Below are 21,164 nucleotides of genomic sequence, written 5' to 3' on the forward strand. Positions count from 1 at the left end.
TGTTTGAACCAAGTATTGGCAAGGACTAAATTATGATCAGTGCAGAATTCAACCAGCCGACTTCCTCTTTCGTTCCTTTGTCCCAATCCAAATTTTCCTACTGTACTACCTTCTCTTCCTTGGCCTACCACTGCATTCCAGTCTCCTGTCACAATTAGATTCTCGTCACCTTTTACATATTGTATTAAATCTTCTATCTCCTCATATATTCTTTCGATTTCTTCATCATCCGCTGAACTAGTAGGCATATAGACCTGCACTATTGTGGTGGGCATTGGTTTGGTGTCTATCTTGACGACAATAATTCTTTCACTATGCTGGTCGTAGTAGCTTACCCGCTGCCCTATTTTCTTATTCATTATTAAACCAACTCCTGCATTTCCCCTGTTTGATTTTGTGTTGATAATTCGGTAGTCGCCTGACCAAAAGTCTTGTTCTTCCTGCCAACGTACTTCACTTATACCAACTACATCTAACTTTAGCCTATCCATCTCCCTTTTCAGATTCTCTAACCTACCACAACGATTCAAGCTTCTAACATTCCACGCTCCGACTCGCAGAATGTCAGTATCCATTTTCCTGATGATCGCCCCCTCCCGTGTAGTCCCCACCCGGAGATCCGAATGGGGGACTAGTTTACCTCCGGAATATTTTACCCAGGAGGAAGCCATCATCAGTACATCATTCATACAGAGAGAGCTGCATGTCCTCGGGAGTTAGTTACGGCTGTAGTTTCCCGTTGCTTTCAGCCGTGTAGCAGTATCAACACAGCTAAGCCATGTTGAGTATTATTACAAGGCCGTATCAGTCAATGATCTAGACTGCCGCCCTTGCAACTACCGAAAGGCTGCTACCCCCCTTTCGATGAACCATTCTTTAATCTGGTCTCTCAACAGATACCCATCCGATATGGTTGCACCTGCGGCTCGGCTATCTGCATCATTGGGACACGCAAGCCTCCCTACCGCGGCAAGGTCACATGGTTCACAGAGGAGGATATATATATATATATGAATAACCCTTTGATTGGTATATTGTCACTAGGTGCTCCAATGACCACTCCTTTAGCATAGATTTCCATTTCATTGTAGGGCAGTTTTGGAACATTTTTTCTCTCATTTTGCTTTGGAACCACGTTGTTTTATTTGATACAGAATTTTCTCCTTATTTTAGAATATTCTTGTTAATTACGAATATGCTAGTCCCAGATGTCGAGCCATGTCACTAATGAGCACATTTGTGTTTCTCTTGACTTCGCGAATTAAGTTTCCTTTCTCTGTGAGAGAAAGAGTTGTTCTTCTTTCCATCATAGTAATCCTAATGAAAACTGTCTGGGACTTTACTGAAACAGCATGCATGAGCAAACTGACACCCAGCTACACTAGATAATCCACACCGGGCGAGTTGGCCGTGCGCGTAGAGGCGCTCGGCTGTGAGCTTGCATCCGGGAGATAGTAGGTTCGAATCCCACTATCGGCAGCCCTGAAAATGGTTTTCCGTGGTTTCCCATTTTCACACCAGGCAAATGCTGGGGCTGTACCTTAATTAAGGCCACGGCCGCTTCCTTCTAACTCCTAGGCCTTTCCTATCCCATCGTCGCCATAAGACCTATCTGTGTCGGTGCGACGTAAAGCCCCCTAGCAAAAAAAAAAAAATAATAATCCACACGACACAACAAACCACCAATTTATTGATTTTTTTTTTTTGCTAGTTGCTTTACGTTGCACCGACCCAGATAGGTCTTATGGCAATGATCAATTTACTGATGTGAACGTACGTAAACTGATGCTATAATGCATACAGAGGAAGAGAAACCACATACATGCAAGCAAAGTGGTGTGTGTGTTTGGATGGTGTTACATCATCAGTCTTTGGCTTTGCTCGGTCCATTACATTTGCTATTTAAGAACATTTGTATACTGCAACGGTTACGCTCGACTAAGGTGGGATGCATATATGAGCCTGATATCTCACCTCAACACTAAGAGCTTGCAGCTTGCTTATGATGAACTTTTAATAGATTTTTAATATTGCATGATCATAATGAATAAAAAGAAATACATGATAATTTCAACATTCCCTTATCCTAAAAGTGGGTTCTATCCTAAAGCGAATTACACTGAATCAGTTATAAAATTTCATTGCTTTTATGGAATAATCTCCGTGACTTGAAATTTCTTGTGTTAAATGCAGGTTTATGCTAAATCGAGAACATAAAAATTTGGGGTTGAACTGTATTTACTGTGTTTACAGACTTCTCGAACAACCAGTTTAATACACTCATGTCGTGGTAGCTGCCAGTCTTCATGGAGAATCGAAGATCAGAAGCCTCTCTCCACAAAAGAACCAAAATAATTTGCGAAAAGAATTTCACTTATTTTCTTGACATGGCATAAGCCCAAAAGCCTATATCATGTCTGTAAGTACGGACCATGAATGCATCAATGGCAACAAAATAATCTTGCTTTGCAGCTCTCTGGCCCTGCTTTTATATCCTCCTAATAGTGTTCTGAAACTTACCATGCTCTCGAATTCTCATTTTGAAATCTCTTAAAGGACCCATTAAGCATCTTCCAACTCACAAATAATCTGAGTCACTAAGTTCTAAAATACTCCCCACTGCAAATAACAGTGTTCTTCGTGACTTGTTGCACTTCTCATATTAACTCAGCATTTGGAATTCTAGTGTAATTTCTGTTCTGCTGCCATTCAGTTGCTTGCTCACCATCTTACATAATAATATAAAATCTCTTTGTGCCTTGCTTAAGCCATTCGTCTACATTCTCTTTGATCATTGGATGAGATACCTCTCCTGGATTCAAATCCTGGTGAAGCATGCGGCACTTGGTAGTGTTTCAACAGGTAATGTCTTAAGTCAACACTCCAGAGATAAAAATCAATATTTTGGTCATTTTGGCAAAAAAAAAATTGATCGCTGAAATTGAAAAGATTGAGTGTCTTCTTTCTTGTCACAAAGTTATTCTGTTGAATTCAAACAATTTATCACTTTAATAATGCTTTGTTTGCCAGTCTGCACACAGCAGAAATTGGCATGGCATCTGCTGAACTGCGTTGTTAGGTAATGATGTCATTGTCATGTTTCCGTTCAATCAAATATGCCTGTTCTTTACAATTACGCATCATTGGAATGGGCCAACAATCCCCCCCCACCTCTCCCGATATATTTATCCAGAATCCAGCTGTAAGATCTACCATATTTGTGAATGAATTTATAAAGCCTATTGTGGACTAATATTTCAGTACTTGATTGTCATTGAGCAACATTTTATGCTTGTATTGGTATTCCTGATGGTACCACAATAGTGCCGACAGATATGTTTTGTCATTCTTCTATGTTTAATCTTTTTTGTGAATTCTGTGGTTGTACCCAGTGTGTTTACATTTGTGAAGTACGCACGCAAGTAACCTCTTGTAGTTGGGTATCAAGATACTATTATTATTGAAAGATAGTGTGCTGTAATAATTGATCAACAGTAAACAGTAAAATTGATAACCAATATGCGTAAACATAAATCAGCCGTAGCTAAGCGACAAATCGATAAACTTTTGATAGGAAGAAGATGGGGGCCAACTATTACCGAACAGGAGTCTCCTTTGAAGAAACTACAATCCCCATAACTTCGACTCAGGAAAAGTTGCATTGTGAAAAACAAAATGCAGGTGAATCATTTTTCTGTTCTTTGGAGAAGGAGAAGAAGAGACAAGCTTCCAGATTTACCAGTATTCATATAGAAGCTGCTAAGAAAGAAAAGGAAGGAAAAACAGTTCTGGTGACTTTTAGGTAATGAATCAGGAAAAAAACCTCACTTGAACTTTGCTTCGATTTTCCCTCCAGTTGTAATTTTACACTTAAATCCCATTTTTCTCCCATAATATTCTGCCAAATCTAACAAAATTAATATGGTATATGTATCACAGCTATATTAGGAAACCTGCATATGGAATTTTTGAGCGAAGAATTTTTTCAAGTAGTAGGGATTTTTAAGTCCAAAATTTTAGAACATAAAAATTACACAAACTTTAGTACGATATATCTCCTTATATAAATTATGTACAGAAAAATTGATATATAGTGTTTTTTAAAGAAGTAATATCTACCTAATTACAAATTTCCATTCGTTTGTTAATTTCATGAAAAAATGAAATTAAAAATTTCTAAAAATATTTAAAAAATATTTTGGAAAAACTATTAATTGTATATGAAAGAATTGTTTGTGATATCTCTACTTTTATGTAGGTGACATTTTCACAAAGTTTCGTGAAAATTCATACATTAGGTAAAAATATCTGTTTATTTCAGGAGTGTCTCCTTAAAGTTTACATGGAAGAAAACCTGTCTACTGGCTGTAATACACTGCTGAGCAAGAAAAGTATAACTTTTCCTTTTCCCCAAGAAATGTATGTTTAAACTACTTCACATAATCATAAAACACAATTTTAAGAACGAAAGCTCCGTCAAATATGGAATGAACGTAAGTTGTGCACATTGTCACTGACCATTTTGCCATCTAAATGGCCCCCCTACAAGCCACTGTGATGGAACTCTTGGCCACAAAATCTCTTGAACAGGACCCAGGACAATCAATAACAGGTGTTGCACCTTTTTGAACCAATAACAGCTTTCATCCTATCCAGCATGCTGGTAATTAAGGTGTCTATATCATTTTGTGTGGTTGCATCCCATTCGGCTTGAAGACCTGCCCTATGTTCATGCAGGGTTTGAAAAACTTGTTGAAAAACAGCACATCTGAGCTTGTCCCCCACATGCTTGATGGGATAGAGATTTCCCATGAAAGGTGCAATGTAGCTGATGAGGCCTTACTGCCCTTACAGAATTAATATGGTATATGTATTGTGTTTCATGATTATGTGAAGTTGTTTAAACATACATTTCTTGGGGAAAAGGAAAAGTTATACTTTTCTTGCTCGGCAGTGTATTACAGCCAGTAGACAGGTTTTCTTTCATGTAAACTTTAAGGAGACACTCCCAAAATAAACAGATATTTTTACCTAATGTATGAATTTTCACGAAACTTTGTGAAAATGTCACCTACATAAAAGTAGAGATATCACAAACAATTCTTGCATATACAACTAATAGTTTTTCCAAAATATTTTTTTAAACAGAAACAATGTGAATCAGGTATATGAGCGTTAGAGGGGTGATCATACTGATGAATAATTTGAAAAAAAAAAAGTTGATATCTCAGGCCGTTGTCATTTTATCAGCTGCTGAATTTAGCCAATCAGGTTGCTTAGTGGGTGAATTCAAATGGGCTTTGTGAGGTGGCGTTGCTGAATCTGAACATGGCTTAAGACTGATTTGAGAGCACCAATGGAAGGAAAAACTTCGCCCAGGGAGGGATTGAAGCACGGACCTTTGAGCTGACAGGATCGTGCCATAGCAGACGCATTTCAGTGACGCCGGCTGAAACCCACGGTGTGCTTGTGTTTGATGCTGATTTCTCAGCATGGCTCTTGTGCTGGTCTTAAGTCACATGCAGATTTAGCAACATCGCCTCACAAAGCCCATTTGAATTCATCCGCGAAGTGATCTGATTGGCTAACTTCAGAAGCTAATAAAATAACAGTTCACAACAATTAATTTCTTCAAATCATTTATCAAGTATGATCAATTTTCTAACGCACACATACCCAGTTCATGTTGTTTCCGACCACCCTTTATATGATGATGCTCTCAGGACTTCTTCAGTATACTGGAAACTGAGCCAATCATCATCGTCCAGATTTAGTCATCTTGGGTAAAACTCTCACAAATCACAATCAAAAGTCCTGAAAGCTTGTGCAATACGTACAATGACTGCCAAGTACTGAACAGTTAAGAATATGGACAACGAAGGACTGTAAAGTTACTCTTAGAAAGTGCTCTGTTGGCACCAAGGGAGAACAATAGTTGTGATTTTTACTTCTGTCATAACAAGTTTTATTTGTATTCATTTTTAGGCCGTTCGTGGAAATATGGCTGATGTCTCTGCTAAGGATGGCAGTCAAGAGACTTGTGTTAATCTCATTGCATCAATGCTTGGACTCCTGTTATTGACTTACGTTGACACAAGCAGGTCAGTATTTGTGATTGATATACCACAGTGAGCAGCAGCTAGTATGGTAGAGAGATGATTCAAGTGGACACATGTGGAGTTCCATTTCAAAACTTCCAAGAAACTGTAACTAAAAATAATTTAATACTAGTATTTGTTTTTCTTCAGACATTTGAGAGATTTGTTCCATTCATTTACAATAGTTTGATACATCCAAAAGCTAAGGTTTAAAAGCAATTTTCTCTTGAGTAAATCCTAGGATTTTTCTATTTTTCTGAAAAACTAAGGTTAACTTTTAAATACTTTGTTTCACAAAATTTAGAATGCTATGGTTGGCAACAGATGCCAGGTCTAGAATTAGTTGATGCAAAAGTAGAACCAAACCTCACTGTCTACCACCAATAATAATAATAATAATAATAATAATAATAATAATAATAATAATAATAATAATAATCCCGTGTGAGGATTTACCGGTTACCTCCATCGGACGCGTCCCATTGGAATTGGGGAAGCTCGCTGGCTCTGCCGCCAGCAGAGTCAGAGGGTAGTAGGGAAATAAAATACCACCGTGAAAAAAAAACTGGTCCCTTGCCAGGGTTACGGCGAAGACTGGTAAATGACCAGAAGCCAGAAAACATCTTGAGGCAACCTCTAGGGATAACAACCCTAGTTGTAAAAGGATGGGTACCCGTCCAAAGCAAAGTCAAGTCAAAAAGCATGATGGCACAACATTTCAAGAAACATACCCCAGGGGGTAAATCTTCAGATAAATCCCTCGTCGTGAACGCCACGGCGCACGAGTCTCGTTCGGATTCTGGGGGAGACTCGACATCATGCAAGAGACGAGTCGGAGCGTCTCGGTGTACCCCGAAGAGTCAAAAACTCAGGCCAAAATCTAAAACCTTTCTAGCAACTTTCAACATAAATTCACTTACACAAACTGGCAAGCTAAAAACCCTCACCAAAGCTCTTCACGAAAATCAGATATCCATAATGGCCCTACAGGAAACAAGGTACCCAGATGAAGAGATTTTTTAATCCGAAGGCTACCGATTTTTCAAGAGCAAAGCGCAAAGAGGAATCCTCAATGGAGCTGTGATGCTTGGAACCGCGTTTGCTGTTAGAACCAAGATCCTTAAATCAGTTGCAAATTTCGAACCTGTGAATGACAGATTGTCTATACTCACAATTAAATGCGCGAACAAAACCTACGCTCTAGTTAACGCGCATGCCCCTACAAACGATAAGAACAAGTCTGATCCAGATGAAGTTGATAATTTCTGGGACCTACTGGATGAAAAATTAAACAAAATCCCCAAACACCATGTCAAGCTTCTTTTGGGTGACTTCAATGCCCAACTAGGTCGTGAAAAGAAGTACAAGAAAGTTATAGGAAATTACCCTGCTCACAAAAGAACCAATCCCAACGGCAAAAGACTGGTGTCCATTTGCGAAAATCATAACCTGCAGGTCATGTCGACCCACTTTCGCCATCTACCCAGAAAGCAAATGACTTGGCGTTCTCCCGTCCAAGCTATCGGAGAGTTCCAAATTGATCATGTTGCAATCTCCAGGAGAAACAGCCCTGAGATTATGAATGTCAAGGTAAAGAAAGGCATCAATGTGGCCTCAGATCATTATATGTCTCTTATCAAATTCAAACCAGTTCCCGCAAACACAAGGAAGACAACCAAACAGATCACACGCTTCGACAATGATAAACTTCGGCAAAGGGTCGAGGAGTTCCAGGAGAAGGCTAGACCAAATGACTGTGACTTTAACAATGCCAAAAGTCTCCTTGTTGAGGCCGCCAAAGACGTTGCAGAAATCAAGAGAAGCAAAAAGCAAGCCTGGTGGAATAGTACCTGCGAATCAGTCCTCCAAGAAAGACTCAATGCGTGGAAACAGTACTACTCTACAAAATCAGAAAATGATTGGGAAACCTACAAAACCCAATGTGCCCAAGCAGCTAGGGTGTTCAGAACTGAGAAACGTAAATACGAAAAATCTCTCATTGAAAAGATAGGACAAAACTTTAGGAAGAATGAAAGTAGAGAGTACTACAGAGCCTTCAAACGCAAACTCACTGGCTATAAACCACCATCTCTATGCTTTGAGCGAAAGGACGGCACACTGGCGACGTCAAATGAAGAAAATTGCAGCATTCTGGCAGATTACTTCAAGAATTTACTTAATTGCTCTAAACCGCAAAGCCCCATCGAGACCAAGGAACCCTTACTCAGGTACCCAGATTCCAGACCACCCGACAGAGATGAAATCAAGCGCCACATTGCCCGTCTCAAAAATAACAAAGCGCCGGGGGAAGACTCAGTAGTAGCAGAACTATGGAAATATGCCCCAGAGGAATCACTTGATATCTTGCAAAAGCAAATAGAAGAAATTTGGAACAAGGAGACCCTACCCGAAGATTGGAAAATTGCATTGATCCATCCACTACACAAAAAAGGCAGCATGAAGAACATCAACAACTACAGAGGAATATCTTTGCTACCCGTGACTTACAAAATTCTATCACTTGCCATCCTGGAGCGTTTGGAAGCACAAGTCGAACATGAAATAGGTGAATACCAAGGAGGGTTCAGAAAAGGTCGCTCAACAGCTGAACAGATCCAAAATCTCAAAACGATCATCAGATATTGTACACTAAGGTCCAAGCAGTATGTGTCTGTCTTTGTGGACTTTAAGAAAGCGTACGACTCCATTGACTGGGAAGTCCTGCTAAACATCTTAAATGAATTTGGAATTGATTTGAAACTGCTGGCATTAATTAGAGCCACCCTGACCGATACAAAATCCCAGGTGAAGTTCCACGGATGTCTCTCGCATTCCTTTGACATCAAAACAGGAGTCCGACAAGGTGATGGGCTATCCCCGATACTCTTCAACTGTGTTCTTGAAAAGATCATCAGAACCTGGCGGGTGAGATTACAGGAAACCAACTACAGTCCATTGAGAATAGGAACCAAATCCAAGGGGATCACAACAGACTGCTTAGCATTTGCCGATGATATTGCTGTTCTCTCAAACGACATAGAAACTGCTAGAGCTCAAGTTGAAATTTTAAAGGAAATTGCCGAACAAACTGGTTTGCAGATATCCTTTGAGAAAACAGAAGTAATGACTAACATCAAAGAGGCTCCACCAAAACTCCATACAAAATACGGGGACATCACCCGAGTAGACAAATTCAAATATCTGGGTGAGATCATCATGAAAAATGGACTGGACAAAGCAGCACTTCTGGAGCGAGTACGCAAACTGGAAATAGCCTACCAAACATCCCGCACAATCTACAACAAAAAATGCCTTTCCCAAAACACCAAGATACGTCACTATGAAACAGTTCTGAAGCCAGTAGTTCTATATGCAGCCGAAACCCTGTCTCTAAATGCCAACAAAGGACTCCTTGAAGAACTGGAGAAAAGAGAACGCAAAATTGTGAGAGGAATCTTGGGATCGAAGTACAGAAATGGAATCCACCAAAAGAGATCCAACAAGGAAGTCTACAGCAAAATAGAGAAAATTACCGACACAATCAGAAAAAGACGGGCACGATTTTACGGTCATCTGAAAAGAATGGACGGAAGAAAGTTAACTAAAGAAATCTTCCACCTTTTTGATTCAAACCCCAAAACCACAATTCCCTGGTTTAGAAATACCAAAGAAGACCTGCAAATGCTACATATCTCAGCTGAAGACGCCCGTAACAGAGATCTCTTCCGCAAGAAAATATTGACGAACGGGCTAAACCGAGACGAGCAACCCCTTGGACAGAGGAGCGTAAGCAGGCCCACTCACAAAGAATGAGGGAAATTTGGGCTCTAAAGAAGGCCAAGTTCAGTGTCAAATGCAAGACTTAACGTGGTCCTTGATGGCCCCAGCGAATTATATATATATATATAAAATAATAATAATAATAATAATCATCATCATCATCATCATGTACAACAACTGTGTTAGCAGGGTACTGACCCCATTTGGAAAGACAGAATGGTTTAGGAGTAAGACTGGACAAACACAGGGGAGTGTGCTGTCACCTCTTTTCTTTATGACCATGGACAAAATTGTAAAGGAAACAAAGGAAGCCTATGGAGATAAAGAGATGAAGATACTGCTATTTGCAGATGATGATGTGCTCTGGGGAAAGGGCAGCAAAGAACTGCAACTAGATGTACTGAATGAAAAAAATTATAAGTAGCCTGTGGCTTGAAATTCAGTACAGAGAAAAGCAAGACTATGGTGATGTTGAGAGGGGAAAGAAACTGTGAAAATTGGAAGTCAGTCTGGAAATTGTGGACAGCTTTAAATACCTAGGAAGTGAATTAATGCAAAATGCTAGGGTGGACATGGAGATTAGCAGGAGGGTACAGCAGAGTAATGCATTCTACCAAAGTGTAAGAAAACTTGTTTAGAGGAAAGAAGTACCAAGGAAAAGTAAAGAGATAATGTACAAAATGTACTATGTACAGTACGGGAAACGTTTAGTGATACTTTGTTTTACGAGGGTGAGGAGTATGGAAATGAAATCTTAATTGAATCGATAGTATGATTGATCGATATGAATTTTCTAAACCTTTATTATCTTAAGCCAATAACTGTGTCACACACACATTATATAACATTTCTATATGCAAATCTTGTTCCTAGCATGAATTCTCAGAAAATCACTTCCACAATCACTTTCACAATCGTCACTGCTATCTGCAGTTCTATTATGTACTACAGTAAAACCTCAATTATCCGTCCCTCGATTAACCATTCTGCAGATTATCCATTGCCAAAAAAAAAATCTCAATTTTTTAAAAGCAGTGTACAGTCGCTCCAAAACTGAATGAGCGTACTCTTGATGTCAATAATAAAAATAATATTAATATTATTGGTTTTACATCCCGCTAATCACTTTGACGGTTTTCAGAGACGCTGAGGAGCCGAAATTTTGTCTCGCAGGAGTTCTTTTACGTGCCAGTAAATCTGCCGACGCGAGGCTTATGTATTTGAGCACCTTCAAATGCCACCGGACTGAGCTAGGATCTAACCTGCCAAGTTGGGGTCACAAGACCATCGCCTCAACCGTCTGAGCCACTCAGCCCGGCTCTTGACGTCAAGGTATCTTGATACAGTATTCTGTTATGGAGTGACTGTACATTGACTCTCCGACTCCTGAGTCCAAGATCATAATGTACAGAAACTACTGTACATACACGTGCATAGACCGGCAATCGGCATTGGAGACATGACTTCATACAGTTTTTTACTATGTAATTTTATGTTGTGTAAAATTACTTAACTTTTAACTGTTACGAAAGAAGAAGGATGCTATTCAAATTCAACATTCACAAACTTTATTATCCATTCCATTGTTGACGAATAATGTACTGTAATGTGGCATCTCTCAGCCCACGGAGCGTAGAGTACGGTATGCTGGTCATTTCTACTTCAGAATGATACCTACAACTTATTTGATAGCGTGTAACATGTCAGAGTACCATAACTAGATCTTTCATATCGTTCTCTGTCAAAGTTAAATATTTTCACCACAGGCTACTGCATCATAAACATTTCACAATGCACAGGAATCGGAAACCAGCCCAGCGGTCCGTCATAGTCAACTTCCGCTATTAGTAGACAGCTAGGCTACATTCTGTACTGTAGTGCAAAGTAAGGAAAAGTGAGAGTGACTGATAAAGCTGAACATTTATTTTTCGTTCTAACAGCCGAGAAATGTTGAGATGGAAATGTGCAGTAAAAAGAAAACGTGTAGTTTTAACCATACAAAATAAAGTTAATATAATCAAATGGTTAAAGAAAGGTGAACTAGTCTCAAATTTAGCATCAGAGTTTGGTGTGGGTGTGATAACAGTGTGGGACCTAATGAAGAATAAAGACGTGTTGCAGTTTGCGGCGAGTCATGACAGTTCGCATGGACTTGCTTAAAGAAAAACAATGAAAGCATCATCTTTAAAAGAACTGGATGCTGTGTTAGTCACTTGGTTTCAGCAAAAGAGAGGCAAAGGTGTACCTATTAGTGGTCCTATGATAACAAGGCAGGCACAAATTTTTCACGAAAAGATGGGGCTCTCAGGATCCTCACCAGCGTCCAATGGTTGGCTACAGAGATTTAAGGATGGACATGGCTTTCGAGAATTAAACTTCGAAGGAGAAAAACTAAGTGGTGACAGCAGTGCAGCAGAAAACTTTAGATACGTGTTTAAGTGCATAATTGAGAGATACAATTTTGTTCTAAGTCGGTGTACGATGCCGATGAAACTGAACTTTATTGGAAGCGCTTACCCAGTAAAACACTAGCAGCTGCTGAAGAGAAATCAGCTCCTGGTCACAAATCTAGTAAAGAGCGCGTTACCATCCTGTGCTGTGCAAACGCTAGTGGCGACCATAAATTCAAATTAGCTGTTGTTGGTAAAGCAAAAAGTCCGCGTTCTTTCAAAGGAACAGTGATGAAATATTTCTCAGTAGATTTTCATAACAAATCTGCATGGATGACACGCGATATTTTCAGGACTTGGTTCCATAATAAGTTCAATCCGCGGGTTCGAGATTTCTGGGCATCCAAAGGCTTGCTATCAAAGACTGTCCTTTTTCTTGATAATGCACCCTCTCACGCTGTTGATACAGAGTTGAAATCAGAGGATGGAAACATTTTTGTTTCTTATTTGCCACCTGATGTGAAAATCCACAGCCTGTTTCCAGTCATTTGACCGGGTCAGGAATGGAATGAATGAAGCCCTCATCTAGCGGCGAGGATAGTAATTATGCCGGCTGTTGAAGCCGCCTGTTGCACTCCGCTGGGGCAATGATTAATGAATGACAGATGAAATTAAATTATATTGTAGAGTGTTGCTGGAATGAAATATGACAGGGAAAACCGGAGTATCCGGAGAAAAACCCGTCCCGCCTCCACTTTGTCCAGCACAAATCTCATATGGAGTGACCAGGATTTGAACCACGGAAACCAGCGGTGAGAGGCTGGCGTGCTGCCACCTGAGCCACAGAGGCTCTTGCCACCTAATGTAACTTCATTAATTCAGCCAATGGACCAAGGCGTCATCGCAATCTTTAAGGTGCATTTTAAGCCGGAATTGCTAGGCCTCTTACTTTCCGAAGAAATGTCGATGGTTGAGTTCTGGAAAAACTCAAGTCTTAAAGAAGCGCTTTATCTTGCCCAGAAATCATGGGATCTAGTAACCGCTCAGAACATCACTCGATCATGGAGAAAATTGTATGTTGATGTCGAAGAGCTCGCCGATGATTTTCATGGGTTAACCGATGATGAAAATGAGGGATTGATGATCAAAGATATCCTGAAGACTATTGAAAATAACATTCATTTTGGAGAAGTGGATGAAAGTAACATTGAGGATTGGCTTCATACTGACAATGTATTGCCTGGGCATCACATTTTAACTGATGATGAAATAGTAAATAAAAGCGCACACGGGATCTCGGCAGTCAGCTGCAAAGTGACGAGTGAAAATGAGGGGGATGGGGAAGAAGAGTGCGTCACAAATAATCACGTTCCGCTTCAGACCGCACTGGAATCAGCTGAAATGATAATGGAATTCTTGGAGCAGGAGGATGATACGGATTTTTCAGACATTCTTGTAATTAGAAAGCTCAGAATGGACATAAAGAAGAAAATATGTTGTAGGAGAGTGCAAAAAGAAAAAAGTAACAGATTTTTTTAAAGCAGCTTAAATGACACCAGGTCAATTAATTATTTATGGTCTAGTGGTAATTTAGGTGAATATTTAGTATGTATTGTTATAGCTTTGACTACATTGTGGTTTTAAAGAGGGTTTAATGCACTACATTTTAAGGTTATACGGTATGTATTTTATGTACTTTAAAGTCCATTAAAATCAGTAATATGGATTATCCTTTTTTTTTTTTTTTTTTAAATTAACTGTTCACCCCTTCCTGGGCATTAGAATGGATAATCGAGGTTTTACTGTACTACATAAAGTGTACGCCAGATGTCTCACGGTGATGCATAATCGATTCATAGTTTGTGTGTCAAAGGTTGCCGAGGTCTACCGATTCAGCACTCGGGAGCCGAAGTATCACTATAAGTTTCGCGTACTGTACCCATACTGACTTATGCAGCTAAGACTTGGACTTTGTCTAGCAGGCAAGAGAGTAGAATTCAAGCCAGTGAGATGAAATTCCTAAGAAGTATGGTAGGAAAGAGAAAGATAGACAGAGTGAGAAATTAAGATGTTAGGAAGGAAGTTGGGATAGGAAATCTAAATGAGAGAGTTGAAAAGAATAAACTAAGGTGCTTTGGACATGTAAATAGGATGGAGGAGAATAGATTCCACGACATATGGTGGAGGCAAAGTACGAGGGCAAGAGAGCAAGAGGAAGACCTAGAACAAGGTGGATTGAATCAGTGAAGAGTGGCATAAGAAGACGAAATTCAGACTGGGACAAGTTAGTGGATGAGGAATTGTGGAAGGAGGGACGAAGACGGAGAAGTGCCATAAATACTCCGACCTGGCAGGAGCTGGATAAGGGGAAATGATGATGATGATATCAATAAAGGCTAAGTAAACAATCGTTTAATTTTAATACTCTACACTGAAATTAAGAATACGATAGGCTTACTCCTAAAGATATGGCAGAGTGCATCACTGATTTCTGAGGTTAGATTATATTTTCCTGCAGCTGATTAAATTTCGGTAAGGCTATTCCCATCTAAATTTATAGTGAGAAGTTCATCACTTTGTACTACTGGCTACATTACAAAAAATACCTTCTCGAAAATTCTAGTGTGTCTGATACATAGATCTAGTGTATAGATAATAATGTATTTTAGTGTACCATTTGCCACCGAGGTAGACACCTCATTTGCAAATAAAGAGATTTTGATTTGATTTGATTTGATTTGATTTGATATATGTTTTCATGGTACATATGCAGTAAGTTAGGTTAAGCGATGCTGTTTGAATAAAAAAAACTGATGCGTTTGCCACAAAATGCAACCTTCGGTATTTGTGCACTTGCGAGCTCTCTCTTCGATATTCGAAGGTGATGTCGGAGTCTATGTAATACTTGTCAACTGCTGTTCCGTAAAAAAAAATCTAAATGAAAGAGGATAACATGTCTTCGTTATAAATGCGTAAATAACGTGTCTAAAAGCAGTTAACTCGTTAGAAGTACAGGCTGAAGTAAACGGTTGCTTAATTTTAATGTTATACAGTAGAGTCTCGCTCAACCGACCTTCGCTTATCCGACACTCCGTGTTATCCGACACTGGTAGTCTTAATTTGAACTTTAGGTGGATGAAATTTTGGGATACGGGGTGTGGAGGGTGCAACTGTGGGACAAGCACTAGCAGTCATGCGGTAGGATTCTTCAATGTAGTATTGGTTGGGTGCGGATGTTATAGTTTTCATATCCTCTGTGAGTATGGCAAGTAAACGTAAGAAAGTGATTGTTTCTGTCGAAGACAAGTAGAGTGGGTTATAGAGACTGGACAAAGGGGAAACTCTCCAAAAAATGGCTTCAGATGATGCTGTTGGACGTGTTACAGTGGGAGACTGTAAACATACGAGGGAATACATTGAAAAGTGGTGCTCTACCAGAGCAACAAGTGATGCACTGAAAATTAGAAAAAGCAATGAAAAATGTGAGTACGAAAAAGTAAGTGAAGCACTATTTCTTTGGTTGACTAAAACCCAGGAAAAGGGCTTGTCAATATCTGGCCTCATTCTGCAAGAAAAGGCGGTGTATATCCAGAAGGAGTTTAATAAAGGGACTCTAATTTTACTGCCAGTGCTGGGTGGCTTGATCGGTGGAAAAAACGGTACGGTATTGGGCAGCTTAATATCTGTGGAGAAAAACTGTTAGCTAAATCCGACGAGGTTGTGAAATTTAAAAGACAATTTCAAGAAATAATTCTTGCTGAAGGATTATCCGGTGATCAGATTTTTAATTGTGATGAGACTGGGCTGAATTTCAAGATGCTGACATCAAAACTCTTGCAGCCCAAGCCAAGAGGTCTGCACCTGGCTACAGGCGTAGTAAGAAAAGAGTACTGCATCTACTGTACAATTGAATTAATAAGTCAGTAAATAGAGTCCCGTAAAACATAGTACATAATTCCTGTTTGTTTTAGTTCATTTTCAAAGTTATTCCGTATTATCCGACATTTTCGGTGATCCGACGTACTCCAGGTCCCGTTTAAGTCGGATAATCGAGACTCTACTGTATACTGAAATTTAGTGAGAATGTGATACACCTCAAGATATGGCAGAGTACAATACCGATTTCAGAGGATAAATTATATTTTCTCACGTCTAGTTAAATTTCGGGAAAGGCTGTTTCCATGTAAATTTATAGTGAGGAGGTTATCACTTCTCTAAGTGCACTTGAAGCTCTTGTATGTCATTGTTAAAAACAAAAGAAATGATAATAGTACTGTCAACACAATAGAGCTTCGAAACGGAGAGGTAACTATAAATGAAAAGGATATATTACAGGAGTTCAGAAAATATTTCAATCACTTACTGAACTGTAATACAACTGCCAACACTCAAGATGACCCTCTAAACCCTATAAATTATAATGACCTGGCTTGAAGTGGAGACAGCAATATCTAAAATAAAAAAATAACAAGTCTGCAGGATTGGATGAGTTCAGTGTGGACATGATCAAATTACGTGGAGAACCTGGAATACAATGGTTGTACAGAGAAATAAAATTTGTAAAGTGATGTGCATTGATTGGGTGGACCAAAACCTAACATTGTTTCTTAGTTTTAACTGTATCAATACGGATCTATATGATGAAGTTCGTAAATTGACTAAAACAGGTATATAGCGAGAGACAAAGAAATTTAAGGAGGCTGGTCAAACTGTTTTGAAACCGAGAGCGGAGTCCAACAAGGAAGTTGTCTAACACCACTTCTCTTCATTACTGTAATGGATGAGGTTATGAAAGCGGTGAAAATGAAGGATCAGACAACAAATGCACTTGTATTTGCTGATGATGTTATGGTATGGGGTGAGACAGAAGCAGAAGTTCAAGCTAACGTATCCACAAAGACACACACGAAATGCTGTCAGTTTATTCACATCTGTTTACAAATTAACACACACACATAACCTTAATCACAGTATCACATAGAAAACACTTCACTTCGAGAATATCAACAAAGCCGCCATTTTGACATATACCGATCACTTCAACATGGAGACTGCAACCACTGCATGTCAACATGAGGTCACAAGTATATTCTTGCTACACCATAACTCTACTAAACATTAACTCCCTTACCATCAAGACCATCTCCTTATTTACGTGCATGGCCAGGCTTCTAGAAAGCTACATTACAAAAAATACCTTCTCGAAAATTCTAGTGTGTCTAATACATAGATCTAGTGTATAGAATATTCTCCATCGTTCTAGTGCCTTTCTGGAAGTTACAGTGTGTTTCAAAATACCGTAGTGAATTACAGATTATATATACAGGTAAGAATAAATTATATAATATTGGTGGGTGTGCTGTTTACCAACTGATGAGCCCAACTTAGCACACTGGGGCGAAACGCTGGCAACCAGGAATGAGTTAGCTGGAAAATTTATAATGTCCAATAATGGACCATTTATATTGGTATTATAATATTATTTTTCAGGTATTTACATTAACTGAACTCATATTAATATTCATTTACAGCACATGTTTCATGACATAACCTCACACACAATACAATTATTTGACTAAGTAAATAATAATAATACTTATGCTAAATGGATGTACATCACAAGTCATAATAATCATAATCGTAAAATAATAATAATAATAATAATAATAATAATAATAATAATAATAATAATAATAACAATTCTAGCTAGATACTTGTATTATTTACCCATGGGTGAGAGAATATAGTTTTCAAGTTATATCTGTTTATGACACTTGCATCAAAGCTAAACTAGATCTTTGGCAAGAAGAATTTGAAAGAATGGGAATGATCATCAGCCGAACTAAAACCGTCGGTTTAGTGACGAGTCGGAATCTTGAAGCAGTCCACCTGCATGTGCAAAATGAAAAAGTAGACATTATCAATAACTTCAAATACTTAGGGAGCTTTGTTTCTTCTGACAGTACCATAAACCAAGAAATAGGCAATAGAATACAAGCTGCATCCAAATTCTGAACACTCTGTTCGTCAATTAATTTGGGATGACTCATTTCCCCAAGCTTGCAAGCTCATGCTGTACAAAACATACCTTGTACCAATTCTAACGTATGAACTGGAAGCAGCAACGTTGGCTAGATCTGCACAAAGTCGCCTACAAGCCACTGAAATGAAGTTCCTTTGGGCATGCCTTCAAAAGACAAGGAGAGACAAAAAAATAAGGAATGAAAGTATTCAGCAACAACTTGGATTGGACAGGAGCCTGTTAGAAACCTTAGAATTAAGCAGATTACGATGGTATGGACATATGAGAAGGATGGCTTCAATTAGGACCCCAAGAACATACTATGAAAGGAATGTTATAGGTAAGAGGCCCAGAGGAAGGCCTCGTGATAGTTGGGAAAAGCAAATTTTCAAAGACCTTGCCAAATATGATGTAAATTGGCAGCAAAAGGTAGAACATCAGCTGTGGATGGACAGAACAATGTGGAAGAGGCTCGTAAACACCTGCACCCGGCTTGCTGGAGCGGAAAATCGATGATGATGATGATGATGATGATGATGATGATGATGATGATGATACATATACAGTTAGGTTAGGTGACACTGTTTGAAGAAGAAAACTGGAACATTTGCCGTACAGACTTCTGGAGCGATATATTTTTTTCAGAGTGAAATTAAACCTACATTTTCATGTAGTATCAGATTTATAAAAGTAACAAACGAGTAAACCATAGTGTGGACATCACCTGTAAAAACGCAAGTTCTGAACAAACTGATTGCCTTTTCATATTAATTTTAATGTGTATGGGGTTTTACCAGACTTTTACAAAAATCGGATAGTCCATTAGAGCGAGTAAATTTATTGCCGTTGTGAATTCTTGCTATAAAAGACTTCTACTGTCTATTTAAAGATTTTAAAAACAGATTTTACGCTATATATGCCAGATTTTACACTATACAGGGTGAACAAAAAATGCCGCACTTGGAGGTCAGCATGCGGTTCCTCGTCGAAATTCATGACAAAAGTTTATCTTGCTAAACCTAGTCCCACCAATAGGTTTAATAGAAATGCGAGTCAACAAACAAGGCTCTGGCAACGCTGTAACAGTGTGCAGCGTGGCCAAGCACAGGTTGCATGAACTCGGCGCTCTGCGGAGTTGTCTCATTAGCTCAGTGAGACGAGGTAAAGCCATTAAGTGCCGGTTATGCGGACGCGCCGATGTTCGAGTTGCGTTCTCGCCTATATATTTTTTTCAATTAGTGTATCAAATTGTATCCAATGTACACCGTTACAGTTACCTTTATTTAAGCATTCAAACATAACATGAACTTCTTATAGACGTAAACGACCACGTTTCTCTATTACATTCCGATGTGCTGCAGGATGTGACATTGTTGCCATCTTTTCGTTTTCGACTTGTTTTCCAACAGCACCCGATCCGATTTGGCTATAGAAACTTTTGTTTTGTAATGGGATGAGGAATCGCATGCCGACTTCCAAGTGTGGAATTTTCTGTTCACCCTGTATATGCCAGTGACCTTCATGAGTAGCCTACTTCCATTTTGGTCCTGACACAGAGCATCACACACGATATAGAACTTTTCTTTTTATTCAGTGGACCCTAAATCCTCACCTTCAATTGAATATTCACACATCTTTGATCATGTCCGTTGGTTATACCAAGCTACTACAGCAAGCTGTATAGATTTTAAATCACTCTTGCTACTAAAATTGATAAATGTTTACACCCTTCAGGGTTCTTGCAAGGGGGGAAGGGGGGCAGGGACTAAATCTTTATCAAAAAGGTACTAGATTTGGAAAGAAATTATAAATATTATACAATTCTGAATAATAGTGTTATAAATATATAATTATTAAATTATTAGCCTATAGACCAAAAATCATTAAATTTGCTTTAGTTCTAATAGTGTATACTATACATGAATAGTATGTCTAAAAAGTTCTATGATTGGTGCACTTTCTGAACAGCAGCTTGGCGCAGGTGCATGTGCATGCAGACGTCTCTCCAGAGAGGTGGTGAGAAGCTCTATCTGTAGTGTGGAGTACATGTGGCCGGCAGGGTGAACCTGCTGTGGCCAGTAGAATGTAGTCAGTGTGAGGAGATGTAATGTCACAGCACAATAGAGCAATGTGTGAACATCATGTTCTGCTACAAAGTGAGGAAGACAGTACTGGAGATGCTTGAAATGTCGGTGCAAATTTACAGGAGAGAATTTTTGAGCATAAAATGTGTTTAAAAGTGGTTCAAATGCTATTGCAAAGAGAAGGCAACGACTGAGGTTGATCCACGCTTTGGGTTGGCCGTCGACATGCAAAACCCCAGACATTATAGAGCGAGTGTGACAAGTACTGGGATGAGATCGGCGACTAACTCTACAACTGATGGCAGAGGAAGTGGGCATTAACAAGGACCATAGTCGATGATGATATCTGTTCCCGGTTTGTACCACACAAGCCGACAAACAAGCAGAAAGCAAAACACATGGAAACTTCTGGAGATTTCATTACCACGTGTGACCAGGAACCATTCTTTCTGCAAACTGTCAACGTGTGGGAGATGAGACCTGATGCTACCGGTTCAACCCGGTATCCTAGCAGCAATCGATAGCATGGCATTCACCAATATATGTGCAGCCTAACAAGAGTCATCTGCAAATGACCAAGGGCAAAACGCTGTTGATTGCTGATGTGGCCAGCCATCCAAAACCGCGACAGTTGTCTGCGATTGATTCCTGCAGAGACCTTTGCTGATAGTTTCCAGAAGCTGTATATGAACGTTGCCAAACATGTGTAGTGATTATTTTGAAGGGCATTAAGGGGAATTTATTTGTATCTTCTGTTTTGTTGGTTTTCTGATAGCATTCACCAAACGTT

At 39.3% G+C, this 21,164-nt stretch overlaps 1 protein-coding gene across 3 annotated transcripts in view; it reads left to right on the top strand.

The window, feature by feature from the left end:
- LOC136863408 (RUS family member 1) overlaps positions 1–21,164 on the top strand; it is a 192,804-nt gene that overhangs the window by 91,040 nt on the left and 80,600 nt on the right. For all 3 annotated transcript variants that reach the window (XM_067139818.2, XM_067139819.2, XM_067139820.2), the window contains one exon: positions 5,986–6,101. In XM_067139818.2, the coding sequence (XP_066995919.2) occupies positions 5,986–6,101 (116 nt within the window). The remainder of the gene's footprint in view (positions 1–5,985; positions 6,102–21,164) is intronic.

Source organism: Anabrus simplex, chromosome 2 (genome assembly GCF_040414725.1).
Source record: "Anabrus simplex isolate iqAnaSimp1 chromosome 2, ASM4041472v1, whole genome shotgun sequence".
NCBI lineage: Eukaryota > Metazoa > Arthropoda > Insecta > Orthoptera > Tettigoniidae > Anabrus > Anabrus simplex.